We start from the raw sequence: 24460 nt of genomic DNA, 5'->3' as shown, positions 1-24460 counted from the left end.
CATTTTTCTCATCTGCAAAATGAAGGGGTTGGACTAGATACTCTTCCTGAGCTAGGTCTATGATCCTGTAAACTGGGGTACTTGAGCTGAGCATTGAAGAGAGTGAAGTTTTCCAAGAGGTAGAACATTCCAAGCATGGAAGATAGCCTATGCAGAGACACAGAGATTGAACAGCAAGTACCAGAAACTTATTTGTATAGAGTAATGGTCTCCAAATTTTTAATCACACTTTCCTAACAGTTTATTTTTTTAATCATTCACATTTTGATATATCTTTATTCATTTATGTATTTATTTGTAAAGTTATAAAAACACTTTGTAGAAATACAGACCCAAATAATTAGAAAAATGTTAATCATTCTTGGGTCAAGCCAGTATTAAACAATGGCAATATTGCCTAAATTTATTTACTTATTTAGAACTATAACAATCAAGCTACAAAAGATTATTTTGTAGTGTAATAAAAAATATGACATTCATATGGAGGAACAAAAAGTCAAGAATAGCAAGGAAAATAATGAGAAAAAAAAAGAGGCAAGAAAGGAGGTCCTTCTGTACCAGATCTTAGACTATACTATGAAATAGTAATTATTAAAATGAACTGTTACTGGTTAAAAAAATCTCTATTTCAATCAGTGGAACAGATTAGGTACATAAAATACAGAAGCAAGTGAACACATTAACACAGCAATCAATAAAACCAAAGACTTCAGGTATTAGGGAAGGGAGTCACTACTTTATAATAAAAAGCTACTAGGAAAACTAGAAAGCTGCCTGGTATAAAAACCAAGTATAGAGTGCTATTACAAGATCTATGAAGATAAACCCCAAATGGATGTAGAACTTAGACATAAAAGGTTCCATAAAAAAAGAAGAAATCTTTCAGATCTATGGCTAAGAGAAGAGTTTGTGGTTACCTAAGAGAGAAAAAGGATCATAGAAAATAAAATGAGCAATTTTGATTATTAAAATTCAAGGTTTTGAATGAGCAAGTCTAATGCACTTAAAATTAGAGAGGAAATGAATAATTATGGAAATAATTTTTGAAGTAAGTTTCTCTGATAAAAGTCATGAACTCAAGATATAAAAGGAATCTATGGAAATTTTAAAACAAAAAGCCATCCCACAATGGTCTAACAGGCAATTTTCAATGGAAAAAATCCAAGCTATAAATAAAATATAAAAATGCTCCAAATCGTTGGTAATCTTAAAATGCAAATTAAAAAGTTCTGAAGTTGCACCTCATACCCATTTTATTGGCAATGACTACAAAAGAGAAAAAGCATAAATATCAGAATGGCTTTGGGAAAATATGTGCTTTAATGGTTGTTGGGTCTGTGAATTAGTCTTGTCATTCTAGTAAGCAATTTGGGAACTATGTCAAAAAAAGTTACTCAACTTGCATACCCTTTTACCCAATTATACTGCTATTAGGCCACTACTGCAAAGAGAACAAAGAAAGAGGAAAATAAGCCATATATGTTAAAATACTTCCTTTTCTTAGTAACCCCAACTAGTAACAAAGGGAAACCCATCTTTTGAAGAATGTCTAAACATATTGTGATAAATGAATATTTTGGAATAATTGTGCTACAAAATGATGAAATAAATTGTTTCAGAGAAACCTATAAAATCTTTATGAACTAATGTACCATAAGTGAATAGGATGTTAGTTTACACAATGACAACAACAGCTTTGAAAGATTTTAGAACTTTGATTAATGCAATGATAAACTATGAATCCAGAGAATAGAAGATAGATCAAACTACCCACCTTCTTCCAGAGAGGTGATGGACTTAAAATCTAGAGTGACATGATCATAAAGGATAAAATAAATAAATGCTTAAATGAAAAAAATAAAGGGTAAATGTTATAAGAATGAAAAGTTATAGAGAGGGGTTAGTTTATGAAGGGTTTTGCATATCATAAGAGAGGATTTTGTATTTGATCCTGGAGGTGACAGGGATCCCCTGGAGTTTGTTGAGTTAGGGGAAGCAGGGAGACATGGTCAGACCTGTACTTTAAGAACATTAGTCTGGGGACTTAATGGTGTATGGATTAGAGTAAAGACAGTTATGGCAGGCAAACCAATTAGCTAGCTATTGCAATATTTCAGAAAATAATACTGGCAGGAAATGATAATGTCACATGTAATGACAATATCCAAGGAGACAATGGGCATATTTGAGAGATGTTTTAAAGATGGCATGAACAGGCCATATCAGCAGATTTCGTATGGCATGGGGGTCTTGGTCAGTGAGAGATAGTGAGGAGTTGAGGGCTACACCTAGGTTACAAACCTGGAAAACTGGAAACATGTTGGTGTGTTTGTTAGTAGAAGGGATGAAGAAGTTAGTAGAAAGGTATGAAGTTGAAAAGGAAAGCAGTGAGATTTGAGAATCATCATTATAGAAATTATAATGTGATCAGATGCGATCACCAAACAAAGTAGCAGAGAGAGAACAAGTGCTGAGGACAGAACTCCACAGGATAGCTATAGGTAGTGAGCATGGTCTGGATGAGGATTCTGTAAAGGAGCAACCAGATGGAAGAAGCAGGAGAAAGTCGTCATGAAAACCTTGAGTGTCAAAAACTGTGTCAAAGGCTACAAGGTCAAGAGGAATCAGGATTGAGAAAAGACCATTGAATTTAGCAATTTGTAGTTCATTGGAAACTTTGTAGAAAGCAGTTTAAGTGGATTGATGAGGTTGGAAGCCAGATTGTAGAGATTAAGAGGGTGAGAGGAGAGAAAATGGAGGCATCTATTATAAATGACTGCCCCAAGGAGTTTAGATCTTCAAGACAGAAGGGATGGAGTGGAGATGGGGATTCCTTGAGAACCTTACTACTAAGGAAAGATGTGGTTTTTTTATGCAGGGGGTGACACAGGCATGTTTGTAGGCATGAGGGAGGGGCCAGTAAATGGATATCTTGATAAGTGAGAAAATAGTGACAGAGGAGGCAATCTGTCGAAGGAGATGGGATGGAATGGGATCACTTACACAGGTGGATGGATTTGCTTTGGTAAGGATCAGGCAACCTCTGTGTGTGAGTCAGGGATGAAAGAGACAATAATAGAAAGCATCTAAGTAATATGAGATAAAGAAGTGGTTAAAAGAGCTAAGGTGACGAATGACCTGAATTGTTTTCTGTAATTTTTTTTCAAGGTACACAGAAGTTGGGGAGGGGTAACCATGGGAGGTTTGAGGAGAGATGAAAAGGTTTGAAAGCTGTTGTGGAGCTTGGGAGAGCAAGTACGGTTTGCATAGTAATAGTGAGGGTCTGATTGAAGCTGTGTAACATAAATTTGTAGTGTACACAATAAAAACTGTTGCATGACTTTCATCATCTTTACTTCTGTTGCATATGTATAGGTATGTGATCCAAGGCTAAAATTTGGCAGGGCACAATTGGCAATATCATAGTGGTCAAGAAACTCAAAAGAAGTAACTGTGTCATTGAATTGTTTCACCAAGGAGTCAAGATGGAGGAAGAGAGAGGAACCATAGCCTAGAAGAAAACTAATGGCCCAAGGGATTAGGTGTCATGATGTGGATGAAGAGTAAAGTTTTATATGGGAAGACAGAGGGGAGAGGTGGAAGCCTATAAAAGGGTTATAGTCCAATAAGGGGATTTTAGAGTTCTTGAACAGAGTTATTCCATAAAGGAGTTTGTATTTTATCCTATATATTATATCCTGAAGGTTTTTTGGGGGTTTAGTCAGACATATTTTTGTAGCTGTGTGACAAGATGGGTTGAATAAGGTGGTTACTGAAAGAAAATCACAGAGTCTCAAAATTCAAAGGAGATAATCAAGAGAAGTGAAGCATTAGCATAAAGGGGATTATAGAAGGTGAGATTTTAACAGACTTGAAGGAATACTGGGAAACCAGGATGTGCGAAGATGAAGGAGAACATTCCAGGTATTGGAGACAGCCAGTGCAAATGGAGAGAGTCTAGAGAAGAAGAATCCCATGTGAAGAAGAGCAAGGAGGCAAGTGTCAACTGGATCATAGAGTATGTAGTGGAGAGTAAAGAAGACTGGAAAGACAGAAAGAGGCCAAATTATGAAGGTCTTTAAAATCCAGAAGTTTTAATATTTGATCACAGAGAGAAAAATGAACCTCTGGAATTGATTGAATGATATCAGACCTATACTTTGGGATCATAGGATGGATAGCTAGGTGGAAAGTGGATTGCAATAGAGAGAGACTTGAAGGGAGAACAACCAGAAGACTATGGAGGTGATACAGATTTTGACCTGGAGAGATGTTATAAAGGTAAAATAAAAAGGACTTGGCTATTTGGGGGGGGGGGAATGAGAAGAAGGACAGAGAGATGCTCCATTGCTCTTGGTTCTGCCCTCTGGGCCCAAAATGAACCAATTAAATATCTCCTCTAAACTCTTAAAATTTAACAACTACTCTGTCCTCCTTTACTTTCCCGACTCGCCCCCCCTAGTTTTCTCCAGGCTAGACATATGCAGCTCCTTCAGTCTATCCTCATGTTACATAGACTCAAGGCCTCAGTACTGTCAAACCCTCTCTGTGAACTCTCAAATACAAATGAACTAAGGGGTCAGAATGCCTTGAAGCCATTGCTCTGTCAACCTCAGTCATTGCTCTGCCAACCTCATTCTTTGCTCTGCCTTCAAGCAGTACAGCTATCTTAGTATAGCAATAGACAGTTCCCTTTCCAGTCCACAGAAGAGCCTGTGTCTCTTTTCACTATTTTATGTGAAAGACATTGTTTGCATACAGTTTCTACACAGAAATGTACTTTCATTAACCAAACAATTCACATATGAAAAGAATAATGCCCTAGAGAAGAATACTGGAAGGAAAAGTAAACAGGTTGTCAAAATTCCAGCACCAGAATCCCAAAGCTGGACATCCACAATAGCTTCCAAAGCTGGGGAGAATAAGCAAAATAGATATTGCAGCATTAGAACCCAGAAGACCCAGAGCTCTTCTGAAGTAATTATAAAATTATGAGATTTATTTGGTTGTGGGAATTTCTTGGCCTGGATTCCTTGAGAGCCTTACCCTCTATGCAAGACTGGAGGTAAAATAAAATGAGCAGCCAAACTGAAAGGAAAAGACATTCATTCAGTGCAGAAAGGAAGACTGCTTGGTCTGGTAGCTGTCTCAGTACCTTAGGGTACAGATTATAGTACACAAATAGGCAGCATTCCAAAACAGAAAAGAAATGGGAGAAATGTTCAAACCTTGGGGTCAAAGGAGTTGATAAAGGTCAAGTTTGCTCTTGTAAGAAAATGTGTTCCTTGGTGGTTAGTCTTAACAGAATATCCTGTGTTGGAATTAAATCTCTAAGATGATGAAGGCCTCCTTTGATTTAGGATGAGTCAGGCTTATCCTGTTGTTGTCAGTAAGAAGAAGAATAAAATAAACCTGAGAGTTTTCTATTTACACAGCCCATAACTCTAGATAATAATGCAAAACTCTTTTTCCTTGGGCCTAGAGGTTATTGGGAAAGATTTTTCTGCCAAACTCAGTTTGCCTCCTCTGCAATTTCCACATATGAATTGTGGAATCAGTCTTGTGATACTAATTAATATTTTAAATGATTCCTTTGATTCCAATAACCCTTTTTTCCTTAATAGTATTTTATTTTTTCAAATTACTTGTAAAGATACTTTTCAACATTCACTTTTATAAGATTTTGAGTTCCAAATTATTTTCTCCCTCCTTTCTCCCACCCCTTCCCCAAGATAGCATTCAATCTGATATAAGCTATACATGTATAATCTTAAAGATATTTCCATATTAGTCATGTTGTGAAAGAAGAATGAGAACAAAAGGGAAAAGCCATGAGAAAAAAAAAAGAAGATACTGTGCTTCAATCTTCGTTCAGACTCCATAGTTCTTTCTCTCCAGGTAGATAGCATATTCCATCCTGAGTCTTTTGGACTAAGACAATTATCTTAGAATTAGATTACTCTATTGTTGAGAAGAGCTAAGTCTATCAGAGTTGGTCATTATGCAGTGTCACTGTTACTGTGTACAGTGTCCTCCTGGTTCTGCTCACTTCACTCAGTATCAGTTCATGTAAGTCTTTCCAGGTTTTTCTGAAATCTGTCTACTCATCATTTGTTATAAACAATAGTATTCCATTAACATAGTTCTCTATTGCTCTCCAGAATGATTGGATCACTTCACAACTCCACCAACAATGCATTAGTGTTCCAATTTTCCCACATCTTCTCAACCTTTATTAATTTCCTGTTTTGTCGTGTTAGCCAAATTGATAGGTATGAGGTGGTACCTTAGAGTTCTCAACAACCATTATAACTTTATTTGCGTAGCCTTGGGACCTGTAGGTGAGAGTTGGTACTTGGTATAACCCAATTGAAATGATACAGTTGGAAAGATAGAGGGTTAGGCATCAGAAGCATCTCTCAGACAGTCTGCCATTACCAATAGAAACAAAGTTGAAATAAGTAGACATTAGGACACATATGTTTCTTTTTAAAATTTTTTGTCTTTATTAATTTGTTTGTTTTCTTTTAGTGTACAAGATTCAGTTTCATAATCCCTTGAGTTTCAAATTTTCTTCCCCTACCTCTCCTCCCCCCCCCCACCATGGCGGCATGCAATCAAGTATAGGATCTGCAAATACTTTCTCATTAGATATTAGTCAGGTTATAAAGAAGGAAGGACACATATATTTCCAAAGCTTTTAATAGCTTCATCTAGCTACTTTACTATCAGGGTCTTTCGAGATGAAAGACAGAAGAGAACAATACCAGATATCAGGCTGTCTTTTAAAGGCCACAAAAAGGATGACTCCTCCTACAACCAGTGAGACCAATCTTCCAAGAAACTACAAGGAGTTTCTCCAAACTAATGAGTTAATGTTGGGGATTAACCTTGGTAAGTAGTCACTGATACTTATCAGATGTCTTTAGTCCTCTCAGCAAAGTACCAGCAAGCATGTAATCATCATCCACAGAGAAATGCTTTTCAGGAGTCTCTGACAAAAGATTCACCAAACTTATCAAGCTAAAGAGGTAACTCTCCTGATTAACCCTTACTATACATCAGGATTTTTAGGCACAAAACAACAGTAATTCAAATTGTATGCATTAAATGTGAGAAAAAACAAACATAATTTCATCCAATTTGTGCATTTCAGCCTTGCATATTTGTGAACATGGTGGTAATTGAAAGAATTGGTAAAATTTCCTATTGTCTGATCTAGACATTGGCTTAATGTACTATCAAGATCTTTTTTCAGTGTTATGTATGTATATTTCTCAGCTTCTCAGAATGTTTTCTTTGCTCATTTTATCTTCACAACAATCCTTGGAAGTCTATTATTGTCCTCATTTTACATATGGAGAAATTGAGGCAAACAGGTTGAATTACTCTGGATCACACAGCTGATAAATGTCTGATGTCATATTTGGATTCATATCTTCCTGTCTGTAGGTCCAGCATTCTGTCCACAGCAACACCTAGCTATCTAAACATATAGTTTCCCTTGATAGAATCAAGTTCCTTGAGGGCAAAAACTGCTTTACTTTTGTCCTTATATCCTCAGCATTCGGCACAGTGTCTTGTATATAGTAGGTGCTTAATAAATGCTTATTGACTGTTGAAAAGAACATATCATATTAAAATATTGTCGTGTAAATATATTGTAGCCTGAGAGGCGGTATGTCATAGTAGAGAGTTGTCCTTACATGCAGGTAGACCTTGTGTTCAAGTTCTGCCTCTAAGTAATGACCATGTGACCCTGAACAAGTGACTTCACCTCTCAATAATCTAGACAACCTTTAAAGACTACAAGTTACATAGAATTTGCCAGCCTGCATTGGTAGATGGAAATCATGGTCCTTATTAAAGTTTAATTATATATAGAAGAAAAATCTAATTTTTCTAGTGACTTTGTATTATGATTACACATGTGTTTTTAATTGATTCATTCCATTTTATTTTCAGGACCACCAGGTCCACCAGGGGGTGTGAGAATAGAAGACATCAGAGATACTTCTGTAGCACTCACATGGAGCCGTGGCTCAGATAATCATAGTCCAATATCTAAATATTCTATTCAGACCAAAACTATTCTTTCTGATGACTGGAAAGATGCCAAAACAGGTGAGCTTTATGTTAGACAGTAATTTCTTAAAATTACTAAATTGGTGCTTTTGTCTTTAATGAAATCACACAGGTGACAAGACTTCCATCAACTACATTGGGATGCTTAATTTCCTTGAACCCAGGACCTCCCACACTCTTGCAACAATTCAGAATAATACTTATTACTCAATAATAGCAGACAGACTTGTGTAGCTTAATGAAACTATGAGCTATGCTATGCAGGGTTACCCCAAGATCGACAGATCTTAATGGAGAGTTCTGACAAAAGGTGAGCAACTGGAGAAAGAAATAGCAAGCCACTCCAGTATCTTTGACCAGAAAACTCCATGGACAGTACTAAAATTATAAAAGAGATTGCATTGGAAAATGATCCCCACTGAGAGGGATGGAGGACAACTGCAAGGAGCTCCAGGACTAATGAAGTGGTTGGGCCAAATCAAAGGTTGCTCAGCTGCAAATGCATCTGGTGACAGAAGGAAAGTCTGATGCTGCTGTAAAAATAATATTGTTTAAGAACCTATAATGTAAGATGTTATCCAAGATAAACTGGATGTGGTCAAACAGGATGTGGAAAGATTAAGCATCAATATCTTCAGTGTCAGTGAGCTTGGGTGGATGGAAATGGGTGAATTTAATTCAGATGATCACTGCATATACTACTGTGGGCAAGAATTCTTTAGAAGAAGTAGAGTAACTTTTGTAGCCAATAAAAGGGTGAGAAAATCAGTACTGGATGTAATCTCAAAAATGATAAAATGATATCTTTTTGAATCCAAGGCAAGCCATTCAACATAACAACATTAATAATATGTCTATGTGCCAACCATGGATGCCAAAAAGGCCAAAGTTGATCAGTTTTATGAATACCTACAACATCTTCTAAAAACACACACACACACACACAAAGATGTCACATTCATCATAGGGAATTGGAATACTAAAATAGGAAATAAAAAAATAATTGGAATAACAGTCGAGTTTGACCTTGGAGTACAAGATGAAGCAGGGCAGAGACTAATAGAGTTTTGTCAAGATAGCTAACTGGTCATAACAAACACTCTTTCAACAACCTGAAAGGTGACTCTACACACAGGCATCACCAAATGGTCAGTATTGAAACCAGATATTTGATTATATACTCCAAAGATGGAGTAGCTCTGTACAGTCATTTAAAACAAGACTTGGAGCTGACTGTTGGAAAACTCAGACTTAAATTGACGAAAGTAGGGGAAACCATCAGACTGCATAGGTATCACCTAAATGGTATCCCTTATGAATAAGAAGTGGAATTATGAACAGGTTTAGGGAATTAGGTCTGGTAGAGTGCCTAAACTATGCATAGAGGTTCATGAAAGTATAAAAGAACATCAGTAGAAGAACAGAATAATATAAAAGAAAGGGTGGAGCAGAGCCCACAGGAAGCTGGGAGTCAGAGCTAGGGAGACAGTGGGAGAGAGAGGACATTCAGGGGAGGAGATAGGTAGGTCTGTGAGTAAATATTGATGTTATATTGGTTTGTGGGAAGGCTAAAGGATGGCATGGTTCTCTGCTATGTTGTGGTGCATTAACATCTATGTTGCTGTGATGGATTTGGTTTCCTGGTGTCTAAATAAATGCTTTGCTTCTGTCCTCTATATGGAGAGTTGATTATATTTTGTGATTGAGTGCCATGCAGGAACATTTATAGTCATGGTCGGTATATTTATCTTGATTGTGGGTGCTGTAAATATTACATTGGCACTACAATAACCAATGCAGAGAAATAGGAGAAAACAATAGAAAGGGAAAGACAAGAGATTTCTTCAAGAAAATTCAAGATCTCAAAGGAATATATTATGCAAAAATATCATGATAAAAGACAAAAATAGTAGCGACTCAGCAGAAGCAGAAGAGATTAAGAAGAGGTGGGAAGAACACACAAAAGAACTATACAAGAAACATCTTAATATCACCGAGGATAAAACCACAATGGTGTGGTTACTGATCTAGAGCCTGGAGAATGAAGTCAAAGAGGCTTTAAGAAACATTGCTAACAATAAAACTAGTGGAGGTGATAGAATTCCAACTAAGCTATTTAAAATCCTAAAATATGATACTTTTAAAGTGCTGCACTAAATATGCCAGCAAATTTGGAAAATGCAATAGTGGCCACAAAAGTGAAGAATATTAGTTTATATACCAATCCTAAAGAAAGACAATGCTAAGGAATGTTCATATTACCAAACAATTACATTTATCACACATCAGCAAGGTTGTGCTTAAGGTACTACTTCTTGCGATTCTGAAATGAGGCTTCAACAATATGTAAATCAAGAATTACCGGAAGAGCAAGCTGGTTTTCGAAGGAGCAGAGACAGCTGGAATCCAAAATCCTGACATTCACTGGATTATGGGGAAAGCAAGGGAGTTTCAGAAAAAAAAATCTATTTCTACTTCATTGACTATACTAAAAAACCTTTGTGTGAATCACAACAAAACATGGCAAGTCCTCAAAGAGATGGGAGCATCAGATCCCTTTATTTGTCTCCTGAGGAACCTGTATGTGGAGCAAAAATCAACAGTTAGAACCAAACATGGAACAACTGATTGGTTTAAGATTTGAAAAGTAGTACAAGGCTGCATATATGCAGATGCATATATTCAGTTATATATCATACAAAATGCCAGATTGGATGAATTGAAAGCTGTAATTGAGGTTTTCAGGAGAAATTTCAACAGTTTCAGGTATGCAGATGATACCATTCTGTTGGTAAAGAGGAATTAAGATGAGAGTGGGCCATGGGGTATTGGGACCAGCTAGTCTTGCTGCTAGTAAAGATGCTGAGGCCCAAAAGGGTAAAGTGATGTGGCCAAATGCACACAGCTTATAAGTAGGTGGAGGCTCTACAGCCAAGTAAATTTCCCACTTTATCTCTGGTACAGTGTAACCGTGGCTCGTAGTCCTAAGAAACATCTGAAGCATGTAGCAGCTCCAAAGAATTGAATGCTGGAAAAGTTAATAGGAGTTTTGCTCCAAGACCATCCACTGGTCCCAGAAGCTGAGAGTGTCTCCTGCTCATCATCTTCCTGAGAAACCAACTCAAGTATGCCATGACTGGAGATGATTGATGGCAGTGTCCACACTGATATTACATACCCCACTGGCTTTATGGATTTCATTAGCATTGAGAAGATGGGTGAACATTCCCATCTGGTTTATGACACAATGGGACACTTTGCTGTTCATCATATTACAGCTAAGGAGGCTAAATATAAATTGTGCAAAGTGAGAAAAATCTTCGTGGGTGCAAAATGTATTTTTGTGATCACCCTTAATTCACGTTACCCAGATCCTCTCATTAAAGGGAACAATACAATTCAGATTTGATTTAGAAGCTGGCAAGATCACTGCTTTTATCAAGTTTGATAGTGATAACCTATGTACGGTAACCCATGGAGCTAACTTGGGTCAAATTGGCATGATCACAAATGGAGAAATATCTTGACTCTTGATGTTGTCCATGTAAATTGAACAAACCATAAATGCCTTTCTTTTCTTTCCTTTGATTAGGGTACTATGTTTATGAATGTTGCATAAAATGTTAGAAGATGTAGCTATATTGGTTTTACTTAACTGCTTTTCTTTGTTACATGGGATGGCTCACTGGTTGGAGGATGGGGAGAGGACGTATCCCAAAATGACTGATGTGAAAACAAAAGATAGAGGTAAAACTTAAAAGATAAGAATGAAAGAGGAGAGTGTAAAAAGCTATTTTGAAGTTCTACATAATAAATAACTAAGATCTTGACCACTGGTCCCATCATTTCTAGGAAATAGGAGAAGAAATTGAAGCTTTGTTAGATTTTATATGCTTAGGCTCAGAGATCACTGCATGTGGTGACTGCAACCAAGAAATTAAAAAGTGCTTGCCCATTGGAAGGAAAGGTATGGCAAATATAGGCACCATACTAAAAAGCACCTTGCCAACCATAGTCAAAGCTATGGTTTTTTCAGTAGCAATGTATGTCTGTGAGAGTTGGACTCTAAGGAAATGCCACAGCATTGATGCTTTTGAATTGTCATAATGGAGAAGACTTGAGTCTTCTCTTTAAGCAGTGTATCTGTACTGTTTAAAAAATGGAGGAGGGATGGGGGTGGCTAGGTGGTGCAGTGAATAGAGCACCAGTCCTGGAGTCAAGAGGACCTGAGTTCAAATCCAACCTCAGACACTTAACACTTACTCGCCATGTGACCTTGGGCAAGTCACTTAACCCCAATTGCCTTGCCTTCCCCCCAATAAAAAAAAGCAAAAAAAAAATAGAGGAAGGGAAATCATGAAACTGTGTTGACTGAGTCCATTATAGGTCACCTGATTGCAAGTTGATCTTCTCTGCAGCAAGGCAAAAAACTATATTCTTTCATAATAAATTTGCTATTCTGCTCTCCACAGAGTATTTTTAAAATTTATTTAGTATTTTATTTTTCCCTGGTTACATGTACAGTTTTTAACATTTGGTCTTAAAACTTTGATTTCCAAATTCTCTCCCTTCCTCCCTACCCATTACCCCTCACTGAGAAAGCAAGCAATTTTATATAGGTGTTATATATGTGTAGTCATGCAAAACCTATATGTAATAGTCATGTTTTGAAAGAAAACATACCTCCCTCAAAAAAACCCTCAAGAAAAATAAAGTGGAAAAAAACGAAAGCTCTTTCAATATGTATTCAAACCATATCATTTCCTTCTCCTATATAAAAATAAAACATGTCCAAACTAGAACTAGTCTTACTTCTCCTCTTCAAACAATCTCTCCCTTTTGAACTTAACTGTTACTGTCAGATACCACAATCCTACAGTTATTCAGGCCCATTATCTCAATGTCATCCTCTACTCTCATTTACTGTACATATACAATGTCCTTCATTTTCAAAGAGGACCAGTGACATCATGTAGTGACATCTTGACTTGTATGTGAATTGGGTTTAAGTGAGACAAAGTTGCACAGTCATTAGCTTTACTATTTCTTTTCTTTTCTTTTCTTTTTTGCCTTTTGGAGGGCAATTGGGGTTAAGTAACTTGCCCAAGGTTACACGGCTAGTTTTTGTTTTTGTATGTGTGGGTGTTAAGTGTCTGAGGCCGGAACTAAACTTGGGTCTTTCTGACTCCAGGCTGGTGCTTTACTCACTGTGCCACCTAGCCGCCCCCTTACTATTTCTTCCTGAGTGTAATAGTAATGGAATTTGAAGATCCCTTTGTATTTGCAATCAAACAAGTACTTAGCTCCTTGTTCCATGCTCATGATTGTGTCACGTATTAAGATCCAGAACTTATGAATCCCACAGTGGGAGGAACTTCCTGTTATGACAGGAAGGGGCAGAACAGGGAGGAGCTAATACTGTATATAAGGAAAAGTCCAAGCTGAGAGAGGCCAGAACTGCTGGGAGTGAGCATCTGGAGGCTCAGCTGCTACTGCTGGAGAGAGAGAAGAGAACTGAACTGAGAATGGAGAAAAACTGAGAAGAGAAATGAGAATTGAGAAGAACTGAGAAATGAGAAAAGAGGAGAACTGGGAGGAGGCATGGCTGTGGTGTCAGTACTTTGTCTATTGTAATATTACTTTGTCAAATGTGTCTGCTGTTAGAAGATGGTGCTGTTGTTACAAAAGCCCTGGGACCTTGCTGCTGGCTCAGAAGCCCTGAAAGAGGGTTTTCTTGTATGTTTGCATAAATCCTGGAGGAGGGTCTTGCTGATGATTTTAGAGGTCTTGGGACTATACCGATGATTTGTGTTGATTTCTTCAACCTTGTTGGTGGGTCTGAGTTGATTTCATAGGCAGAAAGTGAATTAATGAGGATGCTGGCAATGTTATGAATGTTATTGTGGCTTTGTTAAGCTTTGTCTTCCCAGGAACAGAAACTGTGAAGGACTTGATGTGGACCAGACACTGTGAACTTCAGTGTGGAATGGGAACTGGATGAGGAACTTCACAAGAAGCTGGACAAAGAACTGAGAGCTGTCTGCCTTTGAACTCAGGTGATAGTGGGATAAATTCGGGCAGGAACTGGGACCATGGAAGAGGAACCATGGAAACTGAGAGCCTGCCTCAAGTCAAGACAAAAAGACCTCTCCTTTGGTATTTAATGCAAACTGAGAAGATCACGATTTACTAGGGGTGGAGAATTCTAACATTTATATTTAGTTGATTGAGTTAAGGACTTACTAATTAAGGATGATTGGAAACTGATCTCCAATTAAGAAGAAAGAAGACTTTTTGATTGAAGAGATTAAGACAATGTGACCTAAAGGTGGAAAACTTTTTACCTTTGTACTTTGTGTCAATTAAGGAGACTTGGCTCCTTTAAGGGTGATTGAATTAACGACTTACTAAATGAATGTTTTCTTTTGCTTAAATCTTTGTGACCACTTTGGTGAAATCTATGTGGCCATTTTAGCAATAAGTTGTTATGCCATAACATTCTGAATACTGTATTTTGTTTTCTGTGAATGTTTTGTCTTAGTTTCTTACTGAATAGAGAATTCACTATAATGTGTAATCAGAACCTTGAAAGTTGTTCATAGCAGCAGTCCTCTGGAAAGCTGCTCATGCTTGGCTTTATACTGAGCCATCAAAATCCAGTGGCAGGACAAAAGTCAAGGTGATTGGTGATGGTCAGGGATACAGTAGATGACGTTGGTGTCTTCTATGCCTAACCAAGCTCTAAGTGCCCCGTTGTGCCTGTTTCAGTCACCTTCATGGCTGTTGGAACACATTGTTCTCATCTGGCCATTCCACCAGGGAACATCTTCATATGGTTGGGGTAGATATCCTCCTAACTCACTGCCTGATTTGAGGCTTGTCAGTTACCCTCAACCTGGTATAGCCTCTGTGCTAAGACAGTCTGCCTGAGTGTAGCTGCTATGCATGCTATAGCTTCTTAGAACCACAAGTTAAGTGAATCAGGTAGACACCAAAGGAGGATGAGAAGCCCTGAAAAGAGCTTGGCAAGTACTCACACTAGAGGGGGTGTAATAGTGATGGTATTTAAAGATCCCCCTGTATTGGCTTGGTTTTCAGGTTGAGTGTTAAAACCCAGAGCTTGTGAATCCCACTTGTGGGATGAACTTGTTGACAAGAAAAGAGAGAGCTGAACTGGGAGGAGCTGGTGCTGTGAATTTGGAGAGGTACAAGCAGAGGAAGAGATGCAGAAGAATTTTTTGGAAGCAGCATCGTGGAGGCAGAGAGAGAGGATTGCTGAGGGCAAGTTCAAGCTGCCTAGGACTTTTGAGAGCTGCCACCTGGAGCTGCCAAGGACTGGGGAGACATGGCTGTGATGCTGATACTTTGTCTGTTTTGATGTTGTTTTAGCCAGATTCATCCACTGGTGAAGGACAGTCCTGTTGTTGCAGAGGTTCTGGAACCTTGCTGTTGGTTTAGGGGTCCTGAGACTGTTCTGCAGACAGAGAGTGAATTGCATCTACTGGTGAAGGCCAGTGCTGTTGTTGCAGAGGTTCGGGAACTTTGCTGTTGGTTCAGAAGCCCTGAAGAAGGATTTTCTTGTTGTATGTTTACCAAAATCCTGGAAGAAGGTTTTTCTGGTGTTTCCAGGGGTCCTAGGACTGTTTTGCAGAGAGAGAATGAATTAATGAGGACGCTGACAATGTATCTTGTGGCCTTGTTAAGATTTGTCTTCACAGGAACAGAGATTGCTGAGAACTTGCCTTGGGTCAAGATGAAGAAAAGACTTCTCTTTGGGTATTAAATGCTGTGCTTAAGCTTGTTGTAACTCAGGGGTAGATGGCCTTTTCAGCTGTGATCCAGGGTTGGGAAACTTTTGACTTTTTTGTGCTCTATGACTGACCAAATGAATGTACTTTGTTTATGATTGGAAAATAATCTCAATTTGAGAAGAGGGTATTTGGGCCAGGGGTGGAGTAGTACTTAGAAATTATTGAATTATACTTGGTGAATGCTGTATTTTGAATTATGCTGTATTTTGGTTTTCTCTGTTTTTAATTTGTCACTGAATAAAATGGAGAGTGGCTATGCTGGTATTTTGAACCTTTGGAAAGTTGCCTTTGCTTGGCATTACATGTGGTAGTCCTAACCACTCTATATACCTCCTTGCTCCTCACTTTGTTCTGCTACTTATTGACTAAATGACCTGAAGTAAATCACTTCTCTCTGGGTCAGTTTCCTCCTATATTTGTAAAATGAAGTAGTTGGGCCAAATGAACTCTGAAGGAATTTTGACATTCTAACATTCTCTGCTAATTCTGTTTCAAATTGCATATATTTTAGTTGTTGATTGTCTCCTTTGCATGTAATTCCAAGTTTCTCTAGGTAGTTGAATAAAATTGCCAAGTCTCAGTGACATGTGCCAAGTAACATTAGAAAAAGATCTATAAGCCACAAAATTTATTATTCCTATAGGGTCAGTTATATAAATTTTCATAACTCTTGCACTTCAGCATGAAAATAATTTTCTGATTTTTGAAGCAATTAAGTATATGTTGAATAATCTCCTAGCTTTGACATTTTATCTCCTGGTTATTTCATGTTTTCCCCAAAATGGGCAAGAAAATTGGGCTTATGAATAAAGCAAAAGTATCTAACTAATTAAAAAAAATTTTTTTACTAAAAGTATTCTTTATTTTCATTTAGATCCACCAAATATTGAAGGGAATATGGAATCAGCAAGAGCAGTAGACCTAATCCCATGGATGGAGTATGAATTCCGGGTAGTAGCAACCAATATATTGGGAACAGGAGAGCCTAGTCTACCATCAAACAGAATCAAAACAGAGGGTGCTGGTATGTAGGGGAAAACATTGTTATGTCCCACCCCCCAGTCATGAATTCCCTTTTATAAACTTTTATTTTAGAATTGTCCTACAAAATGCAAACAGACCTGAAGGGTAAGCAAGAATTTAGTTCTAGGTATCCAAATAAAATATATTGTATTTATCAGTGATTGAATTAATCAAATGATTTGTTCCTTATAGGGATTATTTTTGTGCAAATGAATAAATGAACAAATGACTTTGTTGTATTCCCAAACTTTAGGGCATACCCAAACTTATGCTTTATATCCACAATAAGACTTGAAAAATTTGTCAGTTAAAAATATAATTTCTTTACCAATAATCATATTGTTTACTGGCTTTTTGCAACCTATAGAAATCTCTCTGTGAAGTATTTGAAAAATAGTGGTTAATTAGATGTATATGTATGCTTTAATTCATTATAATTGTTTTCTCAACTTTACCAACTCTCTTACTTTACATCTAAAAAGTCAAAATGTTAAGAAATAAAAAAACACATTCAGAAAATCTTTTAGATGAGACAAATTGTACTCTGATGTGAATAATATACCAAAATTATGTATAAAACACGTAATATTGAGTTAGACCTGATAATTAAAAATGAAATCTAGAACATTTTTGTGAGACTAAATTTCAAAATGGGAGAGGAACATAAGTCCTTCAGAATTGTCCTGCTGAGAATAACTCTTTCACAGTTTATCATAGTACAATGTTGCCATTACTGTGTACAATGTTTTCCTGACTTTGCTCACTTCACTATACATCAGTTCATGTAAGTTCAGTTTTTCTGAAAACATCCTGATTGTCATTTCATATATATGATATTCCATCAAATGGCATAATGTGTTCAGTCATCTCCCAAATGATGGATATCTCCTCAGTTTCCAGTTCTTTGCCACCACAAAAAAGAGATGCTGTAAATATTTTTGTACATGTATGTCCTTTTCCTTTGATCTTTTGGCGGGTACAGACCTAGTAGTGGTATTGTTGGATCAAAGGACAGTTTGGCAGCCCTTTGGGCATAGTTCTAAATTGATCTCCGGAATGGTTGAATTAGCTCACAAACTTCACCAACTGTTCAATTAGTGTCCCAATTTCCCCTCATCTTCTCCAACAATTATCATTTTCTTTTTTTGTTATATTAGCCAGTCTGATTAGTGTGAGGTGGTATTTCAGAGGTTTTTAATGTGCGTTTCTCTAATCAAAAGTGATTTAGAACACTTCTTAATATGCCTATAGATAGCTTTAATTTCTTCATCTGAAAATTTCCTGTTTGTATCTCAGAGGTGTTTTAATTTGCATTGTCTAATCAACAGTGATTTATAGCATTTTTTATATGACTGTAGATAACTGATTTCTTCTTCTGAAAAAAATGTCTTCATATCCTTTACCATTTATCAATTAGAGAATGACTCATATTCTTAAATGTTTGACTCAATTCTTTATATATTTGAGAAGTCTTTATCAGAGAAATTTGCTGCAATTTTTTTTTCAGTTTTCTGCTTTCCTTCTAATTTTGGTTGCCATGTTTTTGTTTGTGTAAAGACTGTTTTTCCCATGGTATCATATACTTTTTAAAAATTTAAATAGTATTTTATTTTTTCCCACAATTGCATATCAAAAAAATTTTATTATTCATGTTTACAAGATTTTGAGTTCTAAATTTTTCTCCCTCTCTGAAAACAGTAAATAGTTTGATGTAGTTTATACATATGCTATCACATAAGACATATTTCCATATTTATCATGGTTGTGGAGGGAGAAACAGATCAAAAGGAAAAAAAAATACAAGAAAGAATAAAGTGAAACAGTATGCTTAGATCTGCATTCAGAGTCCATCAGTTCTTTATCTGGATATAGATAGCATTTTCCCTTGTGAGTCTGTTATACATGTCTTTGATCATTGTGTTGCTGATAAAAACTGAGTCATTCATAGTTGATCATCACATGATGTTTCTCATACAGTGTATAATGTTCTTCTGGTTCTGCTCATATCACTTTGTATCAGTTTGTACAAGTCTTTTTAGGTTTTCCTGAAATGTGACTGTTTTTCATTTCTTATTGCATAATAGTATTCTATTACATTCATATACCTCAGCTTGTTTAGCTATTCATGAATTGCTGGAATTCCCCATAATTTCCAATATTTTACCACCATGAATACAGCTGCTAAAAGTATTTTCACGCATGTAGCTCTTTTTCCCTTTTTATGATTTCTTTGGGATACAGACTTAGTAGTGGTATTACTGGATCAAAGGGTATGTACAGCTTGGTTGCCTTTTGGGCATAGTTCCAAATTGCTCTCCAGAATGGTTGTGAAGTTCTTGACTTCACCAACAATGCATTAGTGTCTCAATTTTTCCACATCTTCTCCAATATTCATTATTTTCTGTCTTATTAGCCAATCTGATTGGTGTCAGGTGGTATTTCAGAGTTATTTTAATTTACCTGTCTCTGATCAAAAGTTATTTAGAGCTCTTCTTCATATACCTATGGAGAGCTTTTATTTCTTCATCTGAAAACTGTCTGTTAATATCCTGTGACTATTTATCAATTGGGGAATGGCTTGTTTCTCACAAATGACTCAGTTCTCTATATATTTGAGAAATGAGACCTTTATCAGAGACACTTGCTTGCAAAGATTGTTTCCCAGCTTTTTGCTTTCCTTCTAATCTTGATAACTTTAGTGTTGTTTGTACAAAAGCTTTTCAATTTAATATGATAAAAATGATCTATTCTACATTTTGTAATGCTCTCTATCTCTTGTTTAGTCATGAATTCTTCCCCTCCCCATAGATCTGACAGGTATACTATTCCTTGCTCTTGTAATTTGATTTCTTCATTGTTTATGGTATCTTGTATTTAGCAAGATGTAGTTTCTTTCCTTATCTCTTTTAATTAGGTCGATTTTTGGTTTTACTTTGTCTAAGGTCAGGATTGCTACCCCTGCTTTTTTTTTCTTTTTACTTCAGCTGAAGCATAACAGATCCTACTCCAGCCTCATACCTTTATTCTTTTTGTGTCTCTCCTCTTCAAACATGTTTCTTGTAAGCAACATACTGTAGAATTCTGTTTTTTAAAGCAATTGGGGTTAAATAACTTACTCAGGGTTACAGGCCAGTTATTTCTGAGTGTGGTGCTAAGTAACTGAGCCCGGATTCGATCCCCAGGACATCCCGACACTGGGGCCAGTGCTTTTACTTGCTGAGCCACCTAGCCGCCCCTAGAATTCAGGTTTTTTATTTGCTCTGTTATCTGCTTCTGTTTCATGGGAGAGTTCATCCCATTCACAATTATGATTATTACTTGTGCATTTCCCTCCAACTTACTCTTCCTTCTTCTTGTTCTTTCTTTCCTTTCACCTTTTTCCACATCACCAGTGTTTTGCTTCTGTCTACCACCTCTCCGGATCTGCCCTCCCTCCTTGTCAGTCCCCTTTACTAATCTCCTCTCCTACTTGCCTGTCATATAAGAGATTTCTATATTCACCTTGAGCCAGTACTGATGAGAATAAGGTTCAAGCAATGCCCTTTGCCCCCTCCCCCATCTTCTCCTCACTGTAATAGATCTTTCTCACCTTTTCATGTGAGATAATTTATCCCATTCTACCTCTCCCTTCTGTACTCCTCTTTCTCATCCCATAACTTTTATTTTATGTCGGTCCTTCAAATAAACCTTATTCCCCTACCCTCTATGTAGATACCATCTGTCTGTACTGTTAGTGACACCATTTTTAAGCATTACAAGTGTGATCTTTCCATGTAGGGATATGTGGGATAAAATAAATCACTTACCCAAAGAAAGTCAGAAGCAGGCTTGTGATGAACAGGGAAATTTAATTGAACAACAACAACAAAATCATTCCGGGGAGGGAGGCCTTCAGGAAGGAAAATTTGAATGAAGGAAGCAAGGGAGGTGTGAAGGGAGGGGGTTTTTAAATCCTGATCCAGTAGGATCAAGTTTCTCTCTCCGTCCCTCCCCTCTCTGTTCCCGTTGTATGAGGGGAGGGCTCACAATCTTAAACTGGGAATAGCCCTGAGGATGGAGGGAGAGGGGGCTTGGACAGTCCTGCCTCTTATTGTTGAGGGGGCAGGATCCATCCAATGGCGGGGTCATTTCTCATCCTTATTGGTGAGGGGGTGTGAGCAGCAGTGGGGGGCCTAAATTGAGGAAGCTTTGAGTGGGGGTCCTCTAGCAATTATTCTCCCCTCTCATTGGTTGAGAGATAAGTTCACCTTTTGGGAGTATTCTTCTCTCTCATTGGTTGGGGAGGAAGAGTTAGCTGCCCCTGTGCTTGCTGCATAGTGTCGTCTGTCTTCCCCTCCTTGCCTAGGAGCCTTTTCTAGGAGTCTATTCTCACTGGCCTTGAAACAACTGGGAGGTGGAGCAAAAGGCTAGAACGTTTCTCACTGGGAGAAAAAGGTCTTTACAGAGAATCTTTCTTAAGGAGAGAGGTGCCAGGGAAAAGGAGGACAAAGAAGGAAGGGGGTGGGGCATTTCTAGGTTTTTGTACTTCTAGAGAAGCCAGGACGCTATTTCTGGGAAGTCTTCACTAGACACATTTCACTCAGGGACGTAAACATTTTAGCTCTATTTGATGCAGTTTAAATCCAGGGACTCCAAAAACTGTTGAGGTGGAGGCTTTGCCCACCTAAAACTGTTGCTGTTTCATGATGTGTTGTGGTGGAAACGTCTCAAAGAATTCAGAGTCAGATCCCCTCTAATCCAAGTATAGGCATTTATTGAGATTGACGCCTCTCATGAAGTGGGCTAAATTCCGAAAGGAACCAACAACTTGAGAGAAAGCAAGATGGATTTTTTATGGGATAAAAATGCAACTATACAACAGAAATTTACATAGAATAGAGAAATATCATTGATATTAAAAAGGCAGGAGGAGTTTGTTAAGGGATTAGGTAATGGAGGAGGGGTGCCATCTATGGTCCCATCTATGGTTAAACATCTGGTTATTCTGCCCTCCAACTGGCTAGCTATTGTCCTGTCTTGGGCTAGATGGATGATGTGATTATGATTGCACACCTGTCGTCGTGGGAATGGGTCTGGGGGCAGTGACCAGATAAAGGCAGTAGCTAGGTTCCTATCATATGGACACACATGTTGTTTCTATGGGAACTAATAGTTCATGGACACACCTGTTGTTCTAGTGAGCATTAAGGCATAAGTTAGGACATTGGCAGGGGGGACTAGGAAGATACAGTGGGCCTGCTGTTCACTAGGGCCAGGCCTATAATGAAGTTAGAATATTGGGACTGGGGGTGGCTTTATTAGGATCCCATCATATTGAATCCCTTATGTTTTCTTTTCCCTTTTTACCTGAAGCATTAGCTTCTCTTGGGTCTTGATATTGAAGGTCAAATTTTTGGTTGAATTCTGATCTTTTCCTTATAAAGGCTTGAAATCATTCTATTTAGTTGAATGCCCATTTTTCCCTTGACATGTTGTGATAAATTTTGCCAGGTAATTGATTTTTAGTTGTAGTCTTAGCTCCTTTATGCCCTGAAATATCATGTTCATTACCTCTGATGCTTTAATGTTGGGATTGCCAAGTCCTGTGTGATCCTGATTGTGACTCCCCAATATTTGAATCCTTTCATTCTGGCCTCTTGTAGTATTTTTTCTTTGACCTGATAGTTCTGAAATTTTACTCTATTGTTCCTTGTAGTTTCTATTTTGGGATTTCTTCCCTGAGGTGATCAGTGAATTTTTTCAATACATATTTTGCCCTCTGGTTCCAGGATGTCAGGGCAATTTCCTTAATAAGCTCTTGAAAGATGCTGTCCAGGGGTGGCTAGGTGGTGCAGGGGAAGCTAGGTGGCACAGTGAATAGAGCGCTGACCCTGGAGTCAGGAGGACCTGAGTTCAAATCTGGCCTCAGACACTTAACACAAAAAAACTAGCCGTGTGACCTTGGGCAAGTCACTTAACCCCAATTGCCCTATTTTCCCTCTCCAAAAAATAAAGGCAAAAAAAAAGATGCTGTCCAGGCCCTCCTTAGATGATGAGTTTCAAGTAGTCCAATGATACTGGTATTGTCTTTCCTAGATTTCCTTTCCATACCAGTTTTTCCCATGAGGTATTTTATATTTTCCTCCATTTTTCCATTCTTTTGAATTTTTTGATTGATTCATTATGTTTCGCAGAATCATTAGCTTCTACTTGCCCAATTCTAACTTTTGAAGTGTTTTCCTTAATTAGCTTTTATACTTTCTTTTCCATTTGGCCAGTTATACTCTTTAAGGCCATAGGGGTTGTAGCGGCAAGCACCCCAGCGTCCCCAGGGTGTCTGCCAACACAGGTTCTTGGATATGCTTTGTTAAAGAAAAGCAATTCAAAATGGGTTAACAAGCTTACTTTAATCAGTCAAATATATATCATTTACCTAGTTCAGGGGAAAGAGGTCAGCACCCCGAACTTCAGAATATACAGACAGAATTATCAAGACAGAAACAGATCAAGTAGACAGTTTTCCAAACTGTCCAACCATTACATCCATACCAAACAACATCTGGGTTTCAAAGCTGGGGGGCTCTGGACAACAGCTTCCCATAGTTTCATCAAATCACAGAACAATTCTCAAAGTGAGCCCCCAAAACAAAGCTACACATCAGGGCTTATATAACCTTCTCCTGGCTCAGAGAATGTAACAACCTTCTGAACCCACTGGCCAATCAAGAAGTATCTACTGAAAAACAAGCCTCCCACCCCAGGCTCCAGGTGCACTTTAGCCTAGGGGCAGGGAAGATCTTTAAATTTACATTCCCATTACAGGGTCTGTCAGCTTTCCTAGTGCTAAGTTGGCATCCTAGTGGTGGTGTCTGACATAGGCCTGGTGGGGTTTTTCTGCATTTCCCCAGGGCTACCCTGAAGCACATCTGGCCCCTGGAGGATGTCAGTCCACCCTGGGTTGTGCATGTGCTGATTCTCAGAGCTGGGATCTGCCAGTTCCCCTGGCTTTGCTAAAGAACTCTGTGGTGTGCCAGGAATTGGGTTCTATTCTGGTGTTAGTGTTTGTCTGCTCCACCACACTGGGAGTCAGGATCTTCCACTGGTTTGCTGAGGTGAGCCTTGCTGCTGGCTTGCTGGGATGCTTCCTGTCTTTTACCTGAGGGAGATGGACTTTTCTTTCCAATCCTCTAAGTCTCCTGGTCTTGACTGCTCCACTCTGTCTTTTTGCTGACTCTGCTATTCCAGGATTTGTATCAGGTTTATGGCTGTTTTGTTGTTTTGAGGTAAATATAGGAGAGCTTTACCATATTGGCTTCTGGAACCTGTACAAGGACTTTTTAATTGAATGTAATCGAAATTAACCATTTTATGTCCCATAATGCTCTTCATCTCTTGGACATAAATTCTTCCCTTACCCATACATCTGACAGGTAAGCTATTTCAGGTTCCCTTGATTTGCTTATGGTACCACTTTTATGTCTAAATTGTGTACCCACAAGATACTGGACTTATGCCCAGTTTCTGCAAAACTTTTCTAATTTCCAAGTAGTTTTTATCAAATA

The 24460-nt window shown here is 38.0% G+C and overlaps 1 protein-coding gene across 2 annotated transcripts in view; it reads left to right on the top strand.

Annotated features, from left to right (window-relative positions):
* CNTN1 (contactin 1) overlaps nucleotides 1-24460 on the top strand; it is a 337786-nt gene that overhangs the window by 235280 nt on the left and 78046 nt on the right. For both annotated transcript variants that reach the window (XM_069094831.1, XM_069094830.1), the window contains 2 exons: nucleotides 7966-8124; nucleotides 16771-16920. In XM_069094831.1, the coding sequence (XP_068950932.1) occupies nucleotides 7966-8124; nucleotides 16771-16920 (309 nt within the window). The remainder of the gene's footprint in view (nucleotides 1-7965; nucleotides 8125-16770; nucleotides 16921-24460) is intronic.

The sequence above is a fragment of the Petaurus breviceps genome, unplaced genomic scaffold (genome assembly GCF_028583685.1).
Source record: "Petaurus breviceps papuanus isolate PSGF00001 unplaced genomic scaffold, PetGlider_PUasm1.0 221, whole genome shotgun sequence".
NCBI lineage: Eukaryota > Metazoa > Chordata > Mammalia > Diprotodontia > Petauridae > Petaurus > Petaurus breviceps.
The sequence above is the reverse complement of the archived record's forward strand: the minus strand, read 5'-3'. Positions and strand labels throughout refer to the sequence as shown.